The sequence below is a fragment of the Sander lucioperca genome, chromosome 14, assembly GCF_008315115.2.
Source record: "Sander lucioperca isolate FBNREF2018 chromosome 14, SLUC_FBN_1.2, whole genome shotgun sequence".
In the NCBI taxonomy this organism is placed as follows: Eukaryota; Metazoa; Chordata; class Actinopteri; order Perciformes; family Percidae; genus Sander; species Sander lucioperca.
Window position 1 is genome coordinate 1,097,513 of NC_050186.1, and position 23,329 is coordinate 1,120,841.

Genomic DNA, 23,329 nt, shown 5'->3' on the forward strand with positions numbered 1-23,329 from the left:
TTCAGATACAGTATTAGGAGACCACTAAGGTCTATATAAAGAGACTTCAGATACAGTATTAGAGGACCACTAAGGTCTATATAAAAGCATCCAAAGAGCACCATGTCATGGGACCTTTAAAAGTGAAAAACAAAGTCAAAAAAGTGGAGAATATTTCCCCCCAAAGCCTTCCTAGTTTCCCTCTCATCCTGTAAACTAAAGAAGGAGCCAGAGTTCTGAGGTACTAAAGCAGTTTTTGGTTTATTTGGTATTTCATGTTGAACCGTGAGACGTTACGTATAAAACCCCGTGTGTGACGCCCACACAGACTCATGCACCACATTGCACTGTAAATAATGAAAACATACAAAAATAAAGATATTATTTACATCTCGCAGTGAAAAACATCCAGAAATAATTTTTTTCATTATTTTTGGGGGCTTTTTTTACCCTTTATTTCAGAGTGACAGTGGATGGACAGGAAAGGTGGGAGAGAGATGGGGGATGACACGCAGCAAAGGGCAGCAGGGCGGACTCGAACCCGGGCCACTGTCGGTACCCAATCTGTGCTGCGTGCACGATACTTCATGCACATTTGGATCGTGCACGCAGCACAGATCGCGTACCGACAGCCGCTGCAAAGGACTTAAGCGAGAATTATACTGGACGCAGCCCAGCTGGCACGTACAAATGTGACGTGATAGGATTGCTGTAACTATTTATTCCCGCGTTGGTGGTCGCGACACTAGTTACAGTCTTCTCCTGATCAGAGGTGGCGCTAATGAGGAAAGGCTACAGACTTTGCTCTTTCTACGGACTAGAAGAAGAAGAAAAAGGTAAACAACGGCAGAACTGGCAGCAGCATTGACGTCAATGCTTGGATCTGATTGGATGAGCTACTTGGTGGGATCAAGCCTTTCATTCGCCGTAAAAGATCTCATCTTAACCAGTAAGTTTACCAGAGAGACTAGCAGTCACTGTGAGTCCTGGCATCTGGTTTTTGGCGAACCCGTTCAGGCTTCCCGTTTCCACTTTGTCTCACGCCGCTGAAAAAAAAAGAGCCGTGTGCGACAGCTGGGCGTGCGCCAGAAATCGGGCACGTCGGCAGGATATTACGTCATTTTGATGTTACGATGGCGCGCGCCACCATGGATGCATCCAGTATCATTCTCGCTTTACGGTAGAGATCCATTTGTCCGACACGACTGAAGCGTGGTGTCGTGACGTCATAGATCCATGGTTGATGCTCCACGCCCCTAACCGGCAGCTGATTGGACGAACGCCTGACGTGGGTTTGGCTTCTCGAGAATTTCAACAGACTGTCATGGCGTCTCGTTGAGAATACGATCTCATATTGGACTAAAATAGTTCACCGAAACGTGTTTCTGAAAACATTTGAAGAGAGAAATAGGCCGTGCAGTTGCTGAATCTGTCTTCATTTCAGATCAACAAAGGTCAGTTTAAAAGATTTCTCTACTTTCTCTCTACTAAGATTTCTATTGTCTACTTCTACTGGATAGTCGCGTCGCGTTCAACAGATTAATTTGCATAAAGATGGGCATCGGCCAGCTTTTGGACCGCCTTCCCGGGATGCTTTGCGTGCACGTTGAAGTCGCTTGACGCCACCTAGAGGAATCGGGTGGAGCGCGGCGCCACAGAAGCGTCGCACGGACAAATGGATCTGTACCATCAGCTGGCATGGGGCGCACGCTCATACTGGGTGAGCTAGAGGCCGCCTCCAGAAATGAATGTGAAGTGAAAGAAAGACCTGATTTTCTTTTATTTTTACAGTCACACGCTCGGATACACATCTGTACATCACTCACACGCTCGGATACACATCTGTACACATCTCTCCTGAACTCTCCTCGGCTCCAACGTCACATCTCACGCTGCTGAACCAAACTTCTGTACAGATAAGAGGGATTTTTCTCCCGGGCATCAAAGGATGAATTCATTTCATTTCCAACATTTTCCAACTTTATGTCCCCATGTTTTTGTGTCTAAGTCAGGGGTCTTCAACGTTTTGTAAACCAAGGACCCCTTAACTGAAAGACAGAGAGCAGGGACCCCCTACCACATACAGTATATTGCCTAAAATTAAGTTAAGCATATTAAACTGAGCCTACAGTAACGTGTAGGGTGGCCTAAAGCCTTTATACATAACTTTGTTTGCATAGAATACTAAGCTATTACAGTAAAATAGCCTAATAATTGTTGTTTTAATGTTACACATACACGTGGCAGAGTGAATCCTTATTAACTGTATCTGTGGGTGGCTACCTTAGTGACTACCTTACCTATAGGCCAGTAAGCAGTGGGGATTTATATTTGCTATTAATATGTTGGATTCATGTTTGTAATTTTCGAAAAAAAGACAGTAAACAAGCTGTAACGTTAAACTTACACTACGTCCACTAAAAGTTCTGTTGTTGCCACTGACAGACTCAGATTATTATTCTAAGTGTCTGACAACATTATGGGATGGATCCCTACAGAGATAGATCTTTTAGTTATAGAGTAAGATCCTTTTAGTTTAACATGGAACAGCCCCGAAATCACCATCACCAAACTACACCAGACTCCATGTAAATAATCAGGACTTTTAGCGTGTATAGAGCCAGCATATTTCCACCAGACTCCATGTAAATAATCAGGACTTTTAGCGTGTATAGAGCCAGCATATTTCCACCAGACTCCATGTAAATAATCAGGACTTTTAGTGTGTATAGAGCCAGCATATTTCCACCAGACTCCATGTAAATAATCAGGACTTTTAGTGTGTATAGAGCCAGCATATCTCCACATGTAAATGGGTGAATTAAGGGTTTATTTCAACCAAACCAGAGTGGTGATTGTTGGAACAGTGGAAAGATGAACCAAGACGGCTTTTGGTAGTTTAATTTAGTTTCTGACGACTTTGAATGAAGTGTGTTTTACAATGATAAAAGTACTGATTATCTACATGGAGTCTGGTGGGTTTAGCGAACGCAATTTCACGGATGTCGAAAGGCAACAAAAACGTTAAAAAAAAGCAACAAAATCTTTTGTTTTTATAATTGGAGGGGGTTGTAACCATCAGTCACTTAGACACAAACACATAGGAACATTAGGTTGCAAAAAAAAAAAAAGTTACCCTTTAAACGTTAAACGCCCAGCTGCTCTGCTACATTTCATTTTGCTGGAGGAATCTTTCCACGTGTAAATCGCTGCAGTTCCTCTCTCTCTCTCTCTCTTCTTGCACATAAACTCAACATATCTTAATGTTTTTGCTGCGTCAGTGTCTGACCCACACAGACACTCAAACACTCGAAACCTTCAGAGGGGAGACGGTGCAGAGATCCGGCCCACGATGCAACACGGTCCTCAGCGTTAGACAGACGTCTGTAGTGTGTAGAAATGATTAAAGAGACCCACGGATGTCCAGAGACTGAGAGACTCATCCAGATCCTTAAATACTGTCTGATGTCATCACTGACGCATCAACAACCTGCAACACAAGGACACATTTAGGGACAGGTCTTCTTTTATTACACCTGTAAGGTAAGTAGGGTTGACTATTTGTTTAAAGAGCTCATATTCTGCTCATTTTCAGGTTCATAATTGTATTTAGAGGTTATATCAGAATAGGTTTACATGGTTTAATTACCAAAAAACACCATATTTTTGTTGTACTGCTCATTGCTGCAGCTCCTCTTTTCACCCTGTGTTCAGGTCTCTGTTTTAGCTACAGAGTGAGACCTCTCACTGCTGGAACATCTTTGTTGGCAGTCGCACATGCTCAGTAGCTAGGTAAGATCACATGATCAGTAGCTAGTTAAGGACTACTAGCCAGTCAGAAGCAGAGTATGAGGGCCCTGACAGTACCTAGGTAAGGACTACTAGCTAGTGTGTGTGTGTGTGTGTCTCTCTGTGTCTCTGTGTGTGTGTGTGTGTGTGTGTGTGTGTGTGTAAGTAGAAAGTATTTCTGTCAAGATAAAAAACAAACTGTAGGACAGATACGTACAGACGAGGCAGTGATCCTTCATGTTCAGAGTTTTGGGCTTTTGGGGGTCGTGTAGCAGGCCGTTGGAGGTGGGGGGGTGGGGTAGGGGGTGGGGGGTGCAGCGGGGGGGCGAGGCGGAGGCTGAAGATCACTTGAGGCCGGGGCTCAGCACGGCGGGCGTCGGCGGGTAAACCAGCGCCACGTCGACGCGCTCCGAGCCGTTCCTGGGACAGACGATCTCCGTCAGACCCTCAGGCCGCGGCTGGCTCAGCAGCTCACCTGGAACACACACACACACACACACACACACACACACACACACACATACACATACACACACACATACACATACACACACACAGAGACACACACACACACACACATACACACACACACAGATACACAAACACACACACACACACAGACAGACAGACAGACACACACACACACAGAGACACTTTTTAAACATTGTGAAAAAAGTCTTAAAATTTAAAGATTTAACAGAATATATATGTAAAGAAATAAAGGAATATTTTCCGCTCATGTCCAGCAGAGGGCGCCAAGGCTCTGAGTTTAAAACACAGGACTCCTTACGTTAATAATCAAATACAGAATGAAGGAGACAATAATAAGTATAGGTTTTATTATATAGAAGTATTATAAGTATATGTTTTATTATATATAAGTATTATAAGTATAATATAAATATGTATGTATAGTGTGTTTGTGTTTTTGAAGAATTAGTTTATATTTTAAGAAACAGCGAGTTATGAGTTGATGTTGAACAGGACATGTTCTACTGGTTGGACAGTATAAATATATAAACAAGCACCCCCCTGCAGTCCTCCAGAGTACTCTTAGGGGGACACGTACCCCCTGCAGTCCTCCAGAGCACCCCTAGGGGGACACGTAACCCCTGCAGTCCTCCAGAGCACCCCTAGGGGGACACGTAACCCCTTTGAGAAACACTGTTAGAGTGTAATACACAGATAAAGGGACAATGAATCAACAAACATGATGTAAAATCCATAAATACTGATGCCGGAACAGGACCAACAGCTGTGTGATGGTTTCTGTTTCCGAGCATTGTTCCCGTGCGTGTCCCCGCTGAGTTCACGTTTTCACTGAGATATTAATAAATATTTAAATATGAGCGAGTGAAAGCTAAGCCTTCACTTCCACACATTCCCCAGGCTTCATCAGATGAAGACGGATTAATCTGACGCTCTCACAGAGACACATCTGGTCCAAAATCACTGCAGGCCCGTCACACCCAGAGACAAAACTATACCCCCCAAACATCTGCCTCTCCAAGACATATAGACCCCCAAATATCTGCCCATCCAGGACGTATACACCCCCAAACATCTGCCTCTCCAGGACGTATACACCCCCAAATATCTGCCCATCCAGGACGTATACACCCCCAAAACATCTGCCTCTCCAGGACGTATACACCCCCAAATATCTGCCCATCCAGGATGTATACACCCCCCAAAACATCTGCCTCTCCAGGAAGTATACATCCCCCAAATATCTGCCTCTCCAGGACGTATACAACCCCCAAAATATCTGCCTCTCCAGGACGTATACACCCCCCAAAACATCTGCCTCTCCAGGACGTATACACCCCCCAAAACATCTGCCTCTCCAGGAAGTATACATCCCCCAAATATCTGCCCATCCAGGACGTATACACCCCCCAAAACATCTGCCCATCCAGGACGTATACACCCCCCAAAACATCTGCCCATCCAGGACGTATACACCCCCCAAACATCTGCCCATCCAGGATGTATACACCCCCCAAACATCTGCCCTTCCAGGACGTATACACCCCCCAAACATCTGCCCATCCAGGACGTATACACCCCCCAAAACATCTGCCCATCCAGGACGTATACACCCCCCAAAACATCTGCCTCTCCAGGACGTATACACCCCCCAAACATCTTCCCCTCCAGGATGTATACACCCCCCAAACGTCTGCCCTTCCAGGACGTATACACCCCCCAAACATCTGCCCATCCAGGACGTATACACCCCCCAAAACATCTGCCCATCCAGGACGTATACACCCCCCAAAACATCTGCCCATCCAGGACGTATATACCCCCCAAAATATCTGCCTCTCCAGGACGTATACACCCCCCAAAACATCTGCCTCTCCAGGACGTATACACCCCCCAAACATCTGCCCATCCAGGACGTATACACCCCCCAAACATCTGCCCTTCTAGGACCTATACACCCCCCAAACATCTGCCCTTCTAGGACCTATACACCCCCCAAACATCTGCCCTTCTAGGACCTATACACCCCCCAAATATCTGCCCTTCTAGGACCTATACACCCCCCAAATATCTGCCCTTCTAGGACGTATACACCCCCCAAACATCTTCCCCTCCAGGATGTATACACCCCCCCAAACATCTGTCCCTTTAGGACGTATACACCCCCCCAAACATCTGTCCCTTTAGGACGTATACACCCCCCCAAACATCTGCCCTTCTAGGACGTATACACCCCTCAAATATCTGCCCATCCAGGACGTTTAAACCCCCTAAACATCTTCCCCTCCAGGATGTATACACCCCCCCAAACATCTGTCCCTTTAGGACGTATACACCCCCCAAACATCTGTCCCTTTAGGATGTAGACACCCCCCAAATATCTGCCTCTCCAGGACGTATACACCCCCCAAATATCTGCCTCTCCAGGACGTATACATGCCCCAAAACATCTTCCCCTCAAGGACGTATACACCCCCCAAACATCTTGACTCTGGGCCCAGTGCATCATGGGTAGCAGCAGGTTTATGGCTGGTGTCAGTACCCGATCTGTGCTGCCTGTACGCTCCGTTATGCAGATGATAACCCTGTTTACGACACCGCACGAACCGTTCCACGCGTGCGCACCTTTTGCACTGCGGGAATAATATTTTTGTAGGCTACATTTGATGTTAATCATTATGCAGTTCACTGTGGGTCTGTTTTATAAAGATCTTTAAATTAAGGACTTATTGTCACTGATGCAAAACCGCATATCGACGTCAGTGTACTACGCCTTGGTGACATTGTTATTTGTGACATCATGTAGTGCGGGGGTGTTGTGATGTTTTTAAATGTATCTTACGCTGTGCATTACGAGGTGTTTACGTGGTTGCCAATCCCAAATAATGAAGGAGTTGTTACATGTTACATGAACAGACACCATTTTGGTTCCATGTGGAATGAAGTCTGAGTCTTTCTGTCTCTGCAGACCTGCAGTTTCCTCCCCAGTCCCCTTTGCGAGCGCTGTGGAATGAATGAAATTCTCGCGATGCAAAAGGTGCGCAAGCGTGGAACGGATCGTGCAGTGGCGTAAACAGGACTATCATCTGCGTATGTGCATAACGGATCGTGCAGGCAGCCCAGATCGGGTACCGACAGCTGGGTGGACTGGGGGCCCAGTGCATCATGGGTAGCAGCAGGTTTATGGCTGGTTGGACTGGGGGCCCAGTGCATCATGGGTAGCAGCAGGTTTATGGCTGGTTGGACTGGGGGCCCAGTGCATCATGGGTAGCAGCAGGTTTATGGATTAGACTAAGCTGCTTCCAGCTCTCATATGATCTTTTGTCGTGTGTGGGACGGTTAACAGACTCGGCTTCAGCCTCTCTCTGTCTCTGCAGGATTTACAGCTTCACGCGGTTCTATTTTAGGATGAAGATTGTAAATATTTAAGCAGCCGGAGCGAGAGCAGACGCAGGGAGGAAGAAGACGGGACACACACCCTGATAGTCCTGCACTCTCTTTAACCCTCCTGTTGTTCTCGGGTCAGATTTGACCCGTTTTCAAAGTTTTTTCTTTCAACCAAATTACCCACAAATAACATGCATGTATGTATTTACGTTGTAGAGAAGTAGGGGTGGACGATATTGACACAATGAAATGTAATTGCGATATCGATTATGAATATTGCGATAGATATTAATTTTGATATTTTTAAACATTTAAAATTACAAAAGTTACGGGAAAATGCATCAAAATAGATTCATAACAAATAAAATAAGTTTTCTTACAACACAAGGTTTATTTCAACTGACGGTCATATTGGACTGGTCCAATAAGAACCATGTCTACAGAACAGGACATGTTCTACTGGTTGGACAGTATAAATATATAAATAAAGAGAACAGGACACAACTTTTCTTTCTCTTCTCTGATTCGTTCCGTTTTGTTGTCTCTATCTATTTATTCACTAACACTGTCACTCTGTCAAAATATGCACCACGTGGTCCGCTCCATAGGGTTTGTCACGTAGTGGCCCCGTGTGCTGACGTGCACTAACATGTGCACGTGTCACGGTAACTGGCCAATGAAACATGATCATTACAGCGTTTCAAGCTCTACATCAAACACAACTAAGCCACACAGCCAACGGACGGGACGCAGCGCTCCACAAAATAAACTAAATATTGCATACTTATTGCGACACTTTCGATATATTGCGATAACGATATTGAGTAGATATATCTTGCACCCCTATAGAGAACCAATAGAATGTTCTTCGCAGGTAAAATAAATGATAACTTTCATTGAATTTTGGGTGTTTTATTCAATTTTATAGCATTACCAACAACTAATCCATTCATCCACACAATAATCCACCATGAAGACAATCAGTAAGTGCAGCTTTAAAGTATGAATGTTTAGCCTGTAGCCTGGTTGGGCCGCGGCCAGACAATCCTCAAAGTCTTTCCGTCGGACGCTCCCAACAGAGCAGGAAGAGTGTGATCTGTGTGGAAACCGTTTGTGAATGGAGCAGCGAGACTCTTTCCGAGTCTCCTGCAGACAGGAAGACTTCCAGTGTGTCTCTTTCCTTTTATGGCTGCGGGCGATCGGCCTTCAGCTGTCGGGGGGGGGGATGAGGCGAGCAGAGCAGGAATGTGACTGATTGCTCTCTACCTGCTGCACATTCCTGCTCCCTGATGTCAGGTTATTCTGGGTCGCACAGTTTCAGGCTTTGGCCTAATTCAAGGACGCACAGCTGGATGTACGAGTCAGCTGCTTCCACTCATGAATAACACATCTGGATTCCAGCAGTGGGAGAAATGTTCAGTGAAAGTGCTGCATTCAAAATCGTAAGTGAAAGTAGAAGTTTAGTCCTCAAAATACAAGACGCCGCGTCCTGTTTGGTGGAGGTTTTCGGGCCTTAATGCAGCTCGCAGTGGAAGAAGTACTCCGATCCTTTACTGCAGTAAAAGTACTAATACCACACTGTAATAATACTCTGTTACAAGTTACAAGTCCTGCAGTGGAAATGTTACTTCAGTAAAAGTCTGTAAGTATTATCAGGAAAATGTAGTTTAAGTATTAAAAGTAAAAGAAAAATCCTCCCATTTTAGAAACTGGAAACGATCCAACAGTTGTGCCCCATTTTAACGATCTGAGCGCACGCCGTGAAGTGCCTGGTGCAGGTGTGTTTAGGGCGTGTCCAAATCCACTTTTTGCTAGTTTAACGGCGGGAAAAAAGGGTCCGTGCGCCGGGTGCATGGTTCTAAAGGGTTGTACTTAGTGTCTTCATTAATCAGAGGGGTGTTTTGGGCGTAACACGCAATCAACCAATCAGAGATCATCTCCCATTCCCTTTAAAAGCCAGGCGTGTTTGGACCTTGGAGCATTGCTGTTATGATGGAGGATTTGCACCCTAATATTTTTATTTGTAATCTTCTGCATGTGTGTGTGCTGCTGTGCGTCCCTGTGTGTGTGTGTGTGTGTGTGTGTGTGTGTGCTGCTGTGCGTCCCTGTGTGTGTAACAATCATAGTGTGCACGCTGTGCATGAGCCTAGGAGCATTTTACTAATGCTCTGTTAAAATAACAATGAAATGCTGCGTTATTGACTTTAGACCAGGTTTTTGTTGGTCAATGGTGCGATCACTTCCTGCTGCCTCAAGATAGCAATACTCCCAGAATGCACCTGAACACACCTCCCTGTAAGACCAGCACACACAGAATGCACCTGAACACACCTTCCTGTAAGACCAGCACACACAGAATGCACCTGAACACACCTTCCTGTAAGACCAGCACGCCCAGAATGCACCTGAACACACCTTCCTGTAAGACCAGCACGCCCAGAATGCACCTGAACACACCTTCCTGTAAGACCAGCACGCCCAGAATGCACCTGAACACACCTCCCTGTAAGACCAGCACGCCCATGGGCCACAGATGAGTGCAGGTGCATTTGCTATTTAAACGGCGTGGACGCTGGACGGTCTTAAACTAGCAAAGACACTTGCATCAGGCTTTGTGCTGCGCTGGGTGCAAGATAGGCCCTATGGCTGATAATATAAATTCTTATGGAGAGTTTTTACTTCTGTAACCACACTGTTGAGCTCTCTTTCTGTCTGTATGTCAGACTGTATCTGCTGCAGACATGCAGAGAGAGCAGAAAGGATCAATAACCGTAATGGTTTCATGGGTTAAGTGCTGCTGGAGATCTATTCCTCATTATCAAACCTGCTTCTTATCTTGTAGGTTTAGCAGAAAGCAAACATTCAGTCAGACATTGTGTTCCTGCTTTAACTGCGATGCTATAAAACAATCCCGAGGGCTGTTAATCTGGGTCACACTGAGATTATAAACTAGAAGAGTTATTCGGCATTGATCTGGCAGGTCACCATTGATAGGATTGGATTTCTGCTGCTGCAATCTGTCTAAATCTGCAGAGATAATAAAATAACTCAAATAAAATAACTGGGTATTATTGAGCTGGAGGTGCTCTGACAAAACAAGGTTTTAATGTGAAAGTCATCCAGGGCTGCAGGGGGATGTTCAGATTTCCCTACTTGTACTCTTTTGCTGAATGTGCTCCAGTCTGTTTCCCTCTCAAAGTTTAAAACTTGACAGCAGCAACAGATGTGAGACTGTGTGACCTTTCAAACTAGAAACTAGATCTGCTCTGCAAATAGTCCTCGGCTCAGGTTCACGCCGAGACGCAGCTTTTCAACACGTTCAAAAAGATTTAAAAAGGTGTCTAAAGAAGTTTATATGGGTTGCAGAGCTCCATGCAGCGTGCACAGTGTGAAAACACACACACACGCACACACACACACACACACACACACACACACACACAAAAAGACTAACAGTCAGTCCGTTCATCCTCTTACATCATCAACACACAGCCGATCAGCTGTGTGTGTTTGTGCACGTGTGTGCGTGTGTGTGTGTGTGTGTGTGTCTGATCTCTACAGCTGATTAGTGGGTTAATGGACTCAGAGAGGGCAGCCCTAATGGCCTCACAGCTGGAAGACTACAGCCTCTACATCTCTCTGCAGCAGAGCAGCCTGATGCCATCTCTGCGGCTGCGACAGACAGAGACAGACAGACAGACATGCGGAGAGATAAAAGCCGGATGTGTGAACCGGAGCAGAAAGAAGCTCAGAGACTTTGGCCTCCGTCAGTGAATAACTGTCAGATATACACCATGAAACACGGCAGATCACACTGATCCTGTGTCAGTGAAGAGCCAATGATCCTGTGTGACAAACAGATCCTCAGGAATGTGTGGCCTACTTCCCCCGGCCGGCAGAGGAAACGCTCCCGAAATAACTCGCTCACTCAGCAGGCCTGCGATTCACAGCCGCAGCAGCACCAGGCAGCAGAACCTAACGCTAACGCTAACCCTAACCATGCACTAATAATACAACAGGCAGTACTGTAAATACATGTTACTCTCGAGGTCTGAGTCCTGGCACCGCCAGAGGAGAGGATTATTTCTGCATAGAAAGATTCATACTGTATCTGTGAACTGGTGAAAGAATACAACTTCAAACAGACGCTGCTAAAACTCTATATATCCTACCTCAATCAGTGCTCTGTTACAAGTATCAGTCAGTCAATCAGAGTTTTTTTGTGATTGTTGCGGGCAAAAATCCTTGATTATGCGGCACGTTTTCTTAAAAAATGTGATGGAATATGCGGGATATTTATGCAATTTTATGCGATGAAATTGCGGGAACTTGCAAAAACTGTGGTTTCATCATGGCTTCATCGCGGGGTTTGCAGCTTTTCGATGACTTCATAACGTTCCCATGGCAACATTTTTGAACTTTCTGCTAAGATATATGTGACTTTTTTACAACGAAAATGCGGGGATTATGAAATCATGCAAGCCCCGCATATTTTGTGTGGAAATCGGCAATTTATGTGGCGAAAGTGCGGCGTATTTGAAAAAATGCGGCCCCAGCATAAATATGCAGACTTTGGCTGATTATGCATTGAATCGCATAATCACGTTTTTCTGGAGGGACTGGTATATGCCCTGTCTTTCGTTGTCTGTTGTCTGTCCTGTCCCTTGTCTGTCTTAAATGCTCTACTTTAAGTACTAACTGCACTTTATGTATAGTCTATAATGTGTGTGCACTAAATGTAGCCTGTCTCAAATGTCGTTTGTATATATTTTAAATGTGTAACACCACTTGAGCCACGGCAACCCAGTCTCACCGCAGTTTGTGTAAATGTCACGTTATTTTTAATCTATTGATACGTGTTCACAGGGACGTTTTTCTCGTTTTTTACGTGGTGGCCAGCACGAAATACCCTACGGGGAAAGGTCGCCTCACGCCGGGAGACGGCCGAAAAGGATGCCCCATATGCTGGGAGACGGCCGCGGGGGACGCGCGACAATAACGGGATGGCGGAGGTTGGGTTTAGGAAAAACACTACAGGGAAAGGTCGCCTCACACGCCGGGAGACGGCCGCGGGACAATAACGGGACGGTTGTGATTAGGAAGACTACGGGAAACTAAACGTCACACGGGGGACGCGATCTCCGCTCGCCCGGGTGAAAGTCCTGTGTTGTTGGAACCATCCACCCCCCCGATCAACCTCCCTACGCGGATTTTCGGCTCTTTATACTACTCCCTACAATTTTCGTGCTGTGACCACAAAATATGCTTCCCATTGAAATACATTACTTTACATTTTCATGCTGGCCCCCACGTAAAAAACGAGAAAAACGTCCCCGTGAACACGTATCAATAGATTAAAAATAACGTGACATTTACACAAACTGCCGTGAGACCCACTGTGAAACGTTTGTTTCACTATATTCAGTGTATATGGTTGAAATGACAGTAAAAACCCACTTGACTTGACTTGAAATTGGGTTTTTATTTTTAAAAAAGGTGCTTTTCTTTCAACACCAGAAGGAGACTTGTTGCTGCCCCCTTTCTGTCTGGGCTGGACCGTGCTGATGTTGTATACGTGCATGCATCCAGTCCCAAAATGCTTCTCAAAAGCCCCGAATCTTTCACACCGACTTGACTGTCTTTCAGAAGCTGTAGTGTCTTACGTTTTAGAGTTCATGCTGTGTTCCAGACACAATTTTTAGCCCGTAAGTTACGACTTCAAGTCACGACTCACGACTTAGTAGCGTTCCAGGCAAAGTCACGCATGTCATCATCCAGATAAACTGTGATTGAGTGAAAGTCGGTTTAGTTACGTTTATGTACAGCAGATTTGTGCGCCTGATGATAAAGATAATGACATTTGGCACACCGTCAAAGCTGGTTAGCTAAAAATGGTGCCGTTGGCAGGGTTCAGGTTAGGCTAGCTAACGTTGACATTAGCTAACGTTGACATTAGCTAACGTTGACATTAGCTAACATCTAATACAATACTAATACATACTTTATTACTAATAGGGGACCACTAAGGTCTATATAAAGAGACTTCAGATACAGTATTAGGGGACCACTAAGGTCTATATAAAGAGACTTCAGATACAGTATTAGGGGACCACTAAGGTCTATATAAAAGAGACTTCAGATACAGTATTAGGGGACCACTAAGGTCTATATAAAGAGACTTCAGATACAGTATTAGGAGACCACTAAGGTCTATATAAAGAGACTTCAGATACAGTATTAGGGGACCACTAAGGTCTATATAAAGAGACTTCAGATACAGTATTAGGAGACCACTAAGGTCTATATAAAGAGACTTCAGATACAGTATTAGGGGACCACTAAGGTCTATATAAAGAGACTTCAGATACAGTATTAGGGACCACTAAGGTCTATATAAAGAGACTTCAGATACAGTATTAGGGGACCACTAAGGCCTATATAAAGAGACTTCAGATACAGTATTAGGAGACCACTAAGGTCTATATAAAGAGACTTCAGATACAGTATTAGGGGACCACTAAGGTCTATATAAAGAGACTTCAGATACAGTATTAGGGACCACTAAGGTCTATATAAAGAGACTTCAGATACAGTATTAGGAGACCACTAAGGTCTATATAAAGAGACTTCAGATACAGTATTAGGGGACCACTAAGGTCTATATAAAGAGACTTCAGATACAGTATTAGGGACCACTAAGGTCTATATAAAGAGACTTCAGATACAGTATTAGAGGACCACTAAGGCCTATATAAAGAGACTTCAGATACAGTATTAGGAGACCACTAAGGTCTATATAAAGAGACTTCAGATACAGTATTAGGGGACCACTAAGGTCTATATAAAGAGACTTCAGATACAGTATTAGGGACCACTAAGGTCTATATAAAGAGACTTCAGATACAGTATTAGGGGACCACTAAGGTCTATATAAAAGAGACTTCAGATACAGTATTAGGGGACCACTAAGGTCTATATAAAGAGACTTCAGATACAGTATTAGGGGACCACTAAGGTCTATATAAAGAGACTTCAGATACAGTATTAGGGGACCACTAAGGTCTATATAAAGAGACTTCAGATACAGTATTAGGGGACCACTAAGGTCTATATAAAGAGACTTCAGATACAGTATTAGGGGACCACTAAGGCCTATATAAAAGCATCCAAAAAGCAGCATGTCATAGGACCTTTAACTTAATTACCCTTTATCTTTCTTTCTACAGTATGTAGTGTAACTGTAGGTTGTGCCTCTCACGGTTAAAGCTCTGCAGTGTGTTGTCATCTGATCCTGATAATAACTGGACAGCATGAATTATAATGAGGTCTGCATGATGACTAACTGGTCGCTGACTCAGAGTTTGTTCATCTCAACATGACTCCACACCTCCCGTCTCCCAGATCATCTCTGGAGCAACAACTGGCCCTCATTTAGTGAGACAACAATTACACAATTACACATATACACGTAGTACAATTACACATATACACGTAGTACAATTACACATATACACGTAGTACAAAAGTATAGTATACTTAATATAGTGTTTCAGCTGAACAGTATTTATCTGTGTGTGTGTGTGTTTCTGTGTGTGTGTGTGTGTGTGTGTGTGTGTGTGTCTGTATGTGTGTCTATGTGTGTGTTTCTGTGTGTGTGTGTTTGTATGTGTGTCTATATGTGTGTGTTTCTTTCTCTGTGTGTGTGTGTGTGTCTGTATGTGTCTATATGTGTGTGTTTCTGTGTGTGTGTGTGTGTGTCTGTATGTGTGTGTTTCTGTGTGTGTGTGTTTCTGTGTGTGTGTGTGTGTGTGTGTGTGTCTGTTTCTGTGTGTGTGTGTGTGTGTGTGTGTGTGTGTTTCTGTGTGTGTGTGTGTGTGTGTGTGTGTGTGTGTGTGTGTGTGTGTGTGTATCTGTGTGTGTGTGTCTGTGTGTCTGTGTTTCTGTGTGTCTGTGTGTGTGTGTGTATCTGTGTGTGTGTGTCTGTGTGTCTGTGTTTCTGTGTGTCTGTGTGTGTGTGTTTCTGTGTGTCTGTGTGTGTGTGTTTCTGTGTGTGTGTGTGTGTGTGTGTGTGTGTGTGTGTGTGGGAGGCTCCATACATACAAAACATACAGTGATATGAACCGACCCGTTCCAGTCCTAATCTCCTAATCTTTTTGTGACACACACTTCTTTTCCCTCAACATGAACAAACCCGTCTGTTTGCCCAATCTGTGACATCACAGCGGACTCCAGCGCCCGATGATGTCACCACGCGTACGTGCTTCCTGTGTAGGTGTGTCGGAGACAGAACAGATCAGCTGACTGCAGGAGAAGTAACAGGATTACTCCCCGACACACACACACACACACACACACACACACACACACACACACACACACACACACACACACACACTATCTCTGGGTTCATCATGACGTCACTTCCTGTCTGCGCTGAGTCATACGAGGTGTATTTCGACAGGATGCACTGACCCAAACTAGAATATATAACTTCATATATGATGTTCAGTTTGGGTCAAGGTTATTATAGTTTTGCATTTTTCATTAGTTTTTATTTTTATTTCGTTTTGACTTTTTGTTTTCAAATTCAGTTTAGTTTTAATTAGTTTTTAAAGCAGGTTTGCTTTAGTTTAGTTTAGTTTTTATTAGTTTTAGTCTTTTCTTGTAATATTTGGGTTAATTGTCAGGGGATTCAAAAAGGTCAGAAAAAGTATTGTGTAACAATAACTCAACAAAAACATCATACAATTTTAGAAATATGTATTCACAATGTATTCAACAATAACACCAGTACATAACATGTAGCCTACATATGGTCATAAATATGTAAACAGTCTACACAAGACGCTGTAGGTGCAAAATGTGTAAGTGACGTGTTCCAGGAAAAACCTAAACAGCCAACAGACTAAAGAAGACATGAACAGGTGTTTTCAACTTTGGTTTGAGTAAAGTGGCGAACTTTCTGAAGTCAATCGACTCACACAGTTGTGTAGACATCCCAGAATAATCCACATATTAACCCACGCTTCCTCCCGCTTTTGATGTTCCTGCGTATGTACTAACCAGCAGCTGTCAGGTCGCTGGTGAAAGCCCTCCTGTAGTGTTCTCTGTCCTGCTGCAGCTGGCCCTGTACCCATACATCCATGCCCTGTACCCATACATCCATGCCCTGTACCCATACATCCATGCCCTGTACCCATACATCCATGCCCTGTACCCATACATCCACGCCCTGTACCCATACATCCATGCCCTGTACCCATACATCCACGCCCTGTACCCATACATCCATGCCCTGTACCCATACATCCATATCCTGTACCCATACATCCATGCCCTGTACCCATACATCCATATCCTGTACCCATACATCCACGCCCTGTATCCATACATCCACGCCCTGTACCCATACATCCATGCCCTGTACCCATACATCCATATCCTGTACCCATACATCCATTCCCTGTACCCATACATCCATATCCTGTACCCATACATCCATGCCCTGTACCCATACATCCATGCCCTGTACCCATACATCCATGCCCTGTACCCATACATCCATATCCTGTACCCATACATCCACGCCCTGTATCCATACATCCACGCCCTGTACCCATACATCCACGCCCTGTATCCATACATCCATGCCCTGTATCCATACATCCATATCCTGTACCCATACATCCATATCCTGTACCCATACATCCACGCCCTGTACCCATACATCCACGCCCTGTATCCATACATCCACGCCCTGTACCCATACATCCATGCCCTGTATCCATACATCCACGCCCTGTACCCATACATCCATGCCCTGTACCCATACATCCATGCCCTGTACCCATACATCCATGCCCTGTACCCATACATCCATACCCTGTACCCATACATCCATGCCCTGTACCCATACATCCATGCCCTGTACCCATACATCCATGCCCCTTACTGGTGTTAGCTTCTGTTTCAGGGAAAGGGGGCTTTGCGTTCTTCTTTACCTTGTTAAGCTAAGCTAGGTTAGCCTCCTAGCTTGTGTGCACTTCTCAAATGTACTTTCCAATTCGTGGGATTTTTCCCTGTAATAAATTGTCCACATATTTTACCACCTTCCACTGAGAGGCGCTTTTATCTGATACAGTCATAATCAAATAGGTGCCGCTTTCTTCCGACTTTCGGTACCGCCATGATGCCAGGCGAGGGGCACGGAGCCACGGACATGATGTGTTCAAGTTCACGTGGAATGTCGGGATTTCTGGGTTCCCAGTCGGAAACTATGTCATGTCTACGGGAAATGTCATGGTCAGAGAGATATAACGTTATTTGCTCTATGAAAGATAACATGAAAGATCGACAAAGACGAAAACTAAGGACATTTACTCGATAATTTTATTTTATTTTATTTTAGTTAGTTTTGCAAACAGACATTACAGTTTTAGTTTAGTTATCGTTTTTTTGTAATGCCTCGTTTTTATTTTTATTTCAGTTAACGACAATGTTTCCCACCTAGTTTTCATTATTTCGTTCGTTTTCGTTAACGATTGTAACCTTGGTTTGGGTTGGAACCGTTTTAGGGTGGACTAAATAACAGAAACACTAACGGTACTTTTCTCCTCTGCTGTTTTTAATCTCAAACGACAACAAATAAAACTGTGAATTTACAGAATTATTCTGTTTTATATTTCAGATATTTCCTAAAAAAATGTAAATAGTTGGCTTCAGGTAAACTACAGGAAGTCAGAGAGACGCCCGAGGGACGGAGATCTGATCTACTGCCTCTTGTTGTTAAAGAAGCTGCGCTGTCTGTGTGTCTGTGTGTCTGTGTGTGTGTGTGTGTGTGTGTGTGTGTGTGTGTGTGTGTGTGTGTGTGAGGCTGTTACTGGCTGTAATCCCACTTTAATCCTGGAAGTGGATTAAGAGGAGCCGGTCGAGCAGCAGGGAGAGAAAAAGATCCACAGAGATAGAGAGAGAAAGTGCTGCAACTGTACAAACACACACACACACACACACAAAGTACACTATGTGTTTAGTCTGCTCGACTCTGTGGAGCCGTAAATATCATGTCCATACAAGGCCAAACACACAGCTGTGTGTGTGTGTGTGTGTGTGTGTGTGTGTGTGTGTGTGTGTGTGTGTGTATGCATGTGTGTGTGTGTGTGTGTGTTGAAAGTACTGCCAAACTACACTTTTTCTGCTCACGAGTTCCATTTCCACTTTCTCACAGCCTGCTGCATTGAACCCTCCACCTACGTAAACACCTTCCCGTAATCGACGCCGCCGTCATTACGGTTCAGGGGGGAAAAAATTCTAAAGGTTCAGCAGAAACCCAACCCTGTCTAAAAGCCCAATATTCAGCCCAATCCTGGATTCGGTGCATCCCTAATTTATACGGTCAGATATTAGGATCCAGCTCTACTTCTTAACAGTAAATATATGTTTCCCAACTTATCATTCCAACATGCATCTTGCACACTACTTTGCACTATTACTTTTTGCACTTTACATCCCACTCCATGTGTACTTGTCTTGATATTATGTCTTATTTGTATTTTTGTATACTGCTTCAAGAAGAGAGAAAACAGGGTCATCCCCACCTCTGGCCACTCACCCTCTTCTCCACACATTATTATCATTCATTACATACTGATACATACACATACATTCATTTCATACTTATTCCAATATGCATCTTGCACACTACTGTGTGCAATTTACTTTTTGCACTTTACATCCCACTCCATGTGTACTTGTATTGTTATATATCATGCTGATATGTGCCTATATGTATATTGTTGTCTCTAGTGTACATTATGTGTCTATATTACTATTTGTCTACTGAATGTTTACTACTACATGTCTATTTGTTGAATGTATAGAGAGTTAACACCTACCGAAGTCTAATTCCTCGTGTATGTGAGTATACTTGGCCAATACATCTGATTGTGATTGTGATTTCAGACACAGGAAATGGTCTTTGTTCACTAGTCTTTGCCAAAGCCAACCTACGGCCCTGCAACAGCTGCAGCCGGAGACCCGTCCAGATGTTTTCCTTCTTCAGATATAAACCACAGTATTTCCTGAGTTCCTCTCTCTTATCAGACGGAGTGCAGCTATAAAACGATTCACTGCACTCCACTGCTCTTATCTCACCCAAACTATTTCATCCCATCCGGCCGAGTTATCTGCTGCACATTCTTCACACGCTAACGTGCACTTTCAAACATTTAAAAACACGTAAAAAAGTCCTTATCTTACAGCTGCAGACAGCGGATCTTTTATTTATTATTTATGTTTTATTCTTTCAGTTATAATCTTTCAAAGTTTTCTCCACAAAGTTAAAGTTAAAGTCCCAGTGTGTAACGTGTTTAGTTGTTCATTATCTAAATCTGTGTTGCCCGTTCACAAACTTCAGTCCTTTTTCATGAATATTTACCTCCACCATCAATTCCAAGTATTCCTTTTGGCTTGAAATTTAACATTTGCATGAACTGGAGTAGACGTTCCATATTCATGCTCCATCTAGAAATACGTTAGCCGGTAAGAGACATACAGGACATACTGCTCTGCCTTAGTGTGTGTGTGTGTGTGTGTGTGTATAAGGGACATACAGGACATACTGCTGTCACGTTTTCTCTGTCACATGATAACTCACAGGTGCTGCTAATGCTGCTAATGGCTAAAGATTGAAAAGAGCAAGAGAGCGTATTTTTGAAGCGTGAAGGCTACCGTAGCTGTAATACCTACTTTGAACTGCGTGGTGCCAGAGAGTTGATTGCGATATAAACTTAGCACAAAAATTAAGGAATTTTGTGTTTGGTAGATTATTTCTCTGTGGTAACAATGCTTTTTGGCAATAACTCTCATACCGTTGGAAAGCCTGTTTAGTTCCCTTTCTAATGGTGCCCCATTTTAAGGAACATGCATTTGTGGGATGAGCAGCAGCGCTGAGTATGTGGGTGGCACCCATGAAAATTTGCCAAATTTTCTCTGCTAATGCCCAACAGCTTATTCTGCCATTGACTGGTTTGGTGTTTACAGGATTGGATGATTGAAGTTTGAAATTTGAAATTTAACAATTTATTCATTTCACAAACAGGAGCCTAGCGTGTGGAAGAACCATACACAGCCACAACAGCCTGGCTCCTCCTCCTCATGCTGGTCACCAGCCTGGTCACACACTGCTGTGGGATGGCAAGAGGAGGAGGAGGTGAGGAAGAACCATACACAGCCACAACAGCCTGGCTCCTCCTCCTCACGCTGGTCACCAGCCTGGTCACACACTGCTGTAGGATGGCTTCCCATTCTTCAACCAGCAGTCCTGACCTCAACCCCGTTGAACACCTGTGGGATCAGCTTGGGCGTGCTGTTGGTGCCAGAGTGACCAACACGACCACGTTGGCTGACTTGCGACAAATGCTGGTTGAAGAATGGGACGCACAACTTCTTCTGGAAGCTCGAAAAAATTCTCTCTCTTTTCAGACAGGCATGTTCTAGGGTAACGTTTTAAAGAATTCCCTCGTGTCTCATACCTATCCTGTCCCTCCAGAAAAACGTGATTATGCGATCGCATAATTCAATGCATAATCAGCCAAAGTCTGCATATTTATGCGGGGGCCGCATTTTTTCAAATACGCCGCACTTTCGCCGCATAAATTGCTGATTTCCGCGCAAAATATGCGGAGCTTGCATGATTTCATAATCCCCACATAAGTCACATATATCTTAGCAGAAAGTTGAAAAATGTTGCGTTTACTTCACAAGAGCAGCCATTTTCCCCTGTTGCCATGGGAACATTATGAAGTGACGTAATTACGCGACGTGAACATCATCGAAAAGCTGCAAACCCCGCGATGAAGCCACGATGAAACCGCAGTTTTTGCAAGTTCCCGCAATGTCATCGCATAACATTGCATAAATATCCTGCATATTCCATCACATTTTTTAAGAAAACGTGACGCATCATCAAGGATTTTAGCCCAAAACAATCACAAAAAAACTCCACATTTTTCTGGAAGGACTGGCTAATGTTCCAAAACTGAAAGATAGGCTCAACTGTTACATCATATATTCCCCTGTACAAGCTTATACACCTGAATCCTATCACCTCTGGATCTCCTAAATATATAAATGGAATATGACGTTCCATTCAACGCTGTGAAACGGCGTCTGGTAACTGAACGGTAAAATCAGGACAAGACAACCCTTACAACGACATCCAAGACCACAGAAAGCTTCCTGAGCTCCAGACTGACTATATATATATATATATATAAATAAAATGTATAATAGATTATGTTCCAGTGTAATCACATCAGCTCGCCACAATAAAAGCTCTGAAAAAACCCTGAGTGCCTCAACAGCCACTCTGCACACAGGAAGTGACCACAGAGGGCTGGGGGAGACAAAAATCAATCACGGAGCTGCAGAGAGGCAACAGGCATTCAGGACTCTACAGCCAACTGCTGGCTAGCTTAGCTTAGCATAAAGACTGGAAACAGATAGGAAACTAACACACTGTGTTGTAGTTATTAAAGTCATTTTTCAAAGTAAAAGAAAATGCTGACTTGAATGCTTTTCAGATGTGGAGATTTCCTGCTTCTTATCTGTTTTATAACGGAACATCTTTTGGGGGTTTTTTCGGACAAAAACGAGACATGTAAGGACATCAGCTCGGACTTTAATTAAACAATGGCGTGATGATGTCATCACTGCGGTCTGAGACAAAGCAGGTCACATCGTCCATCACAACAGCTCGGAGGATTAGCTCTGTCTGATCTGATGTCATCAGCAGCCTTTGTTCAGCTCCACCTCGCCCCACCCAGACACACACACACACACACACACACACACACACACACACACACACACACACAGACACACACACACACACACACACACACACACACAGAGACACACACACACACACAGACACACACACACACACAGAGACACACACACACAGAGACACACACACACACACACACACACACACAGAGACACACACACACACACACACACACACACACACACACACACACCCAGACACACACACACAGACACACAGAGACACACACACACACAGAGACACACACACACACACACACACACACACAGACACACACACACAGACACACACACACACACACACACACAGACACACACCACACACACACACACACACACAGAGACACACCCAGACACACACACACACACACACCCACCCAGACACACACACACACACACACACACACACACACAGACACACACACACACACACACACACAGAGAGAGAGACACACACACACACACACACACACACACACACACAGAGACACACAGAGAACACACACACACACACACACACACAGAGAGCAACACACACACAGAGACACACACACACAGAGACACACACACACACACACACACACACACACATAGACACACACACACACACACACACACACAGAGACACACACACACACACACACACACACAGAGACACACAGAGAGAGAGAGAGAGAGACACACACACACACACACACACACACAGAGACACACACACACACACACACACACACACACACACACACACAGAGACACACAGAGAGAGAGAGAGAGAGAGAGACACACACACACACACACACACACACACACAGAGACAGACACACACACACAGAAACACCCC

At 44.3% G+C, this 23,329-nt stretch overlaps 1 protein-coding gene across 2 annotated transcripts in view; it reads right to left on the reverse strand.

Moving 5' to 3' along the window:
- Positions 1–3,208: 3,208 nt before the first annotated feature.
- Positions 3,209–23,329, reverse strand: part of mfhas1 (malignant fibrous histiocytoma amplified sequence 1) — a 31,915-nt gene continuing 11,794 nt past the window's right edge. For both annotated transcript variants that reach the window (XM_035991202.1, XM_031319184.2), the window contains exons 8-9: positions 3,986–4,243; positions 3,209–3,469 (exon numbers count right to left, since the gene is read on the reverse strand). In XM_035991202.1, the coding sequence (XP_035847095.1) occupies positions 4,113–4,243 (131 nt within the window). In that variant the 3' untranslated portion in view covers positions 3,209–3,469; positions 3,986–4,112. The remainder of the gene's footprint in view (positions 3,470–3,985; positions 4,244–23,329) is intronic.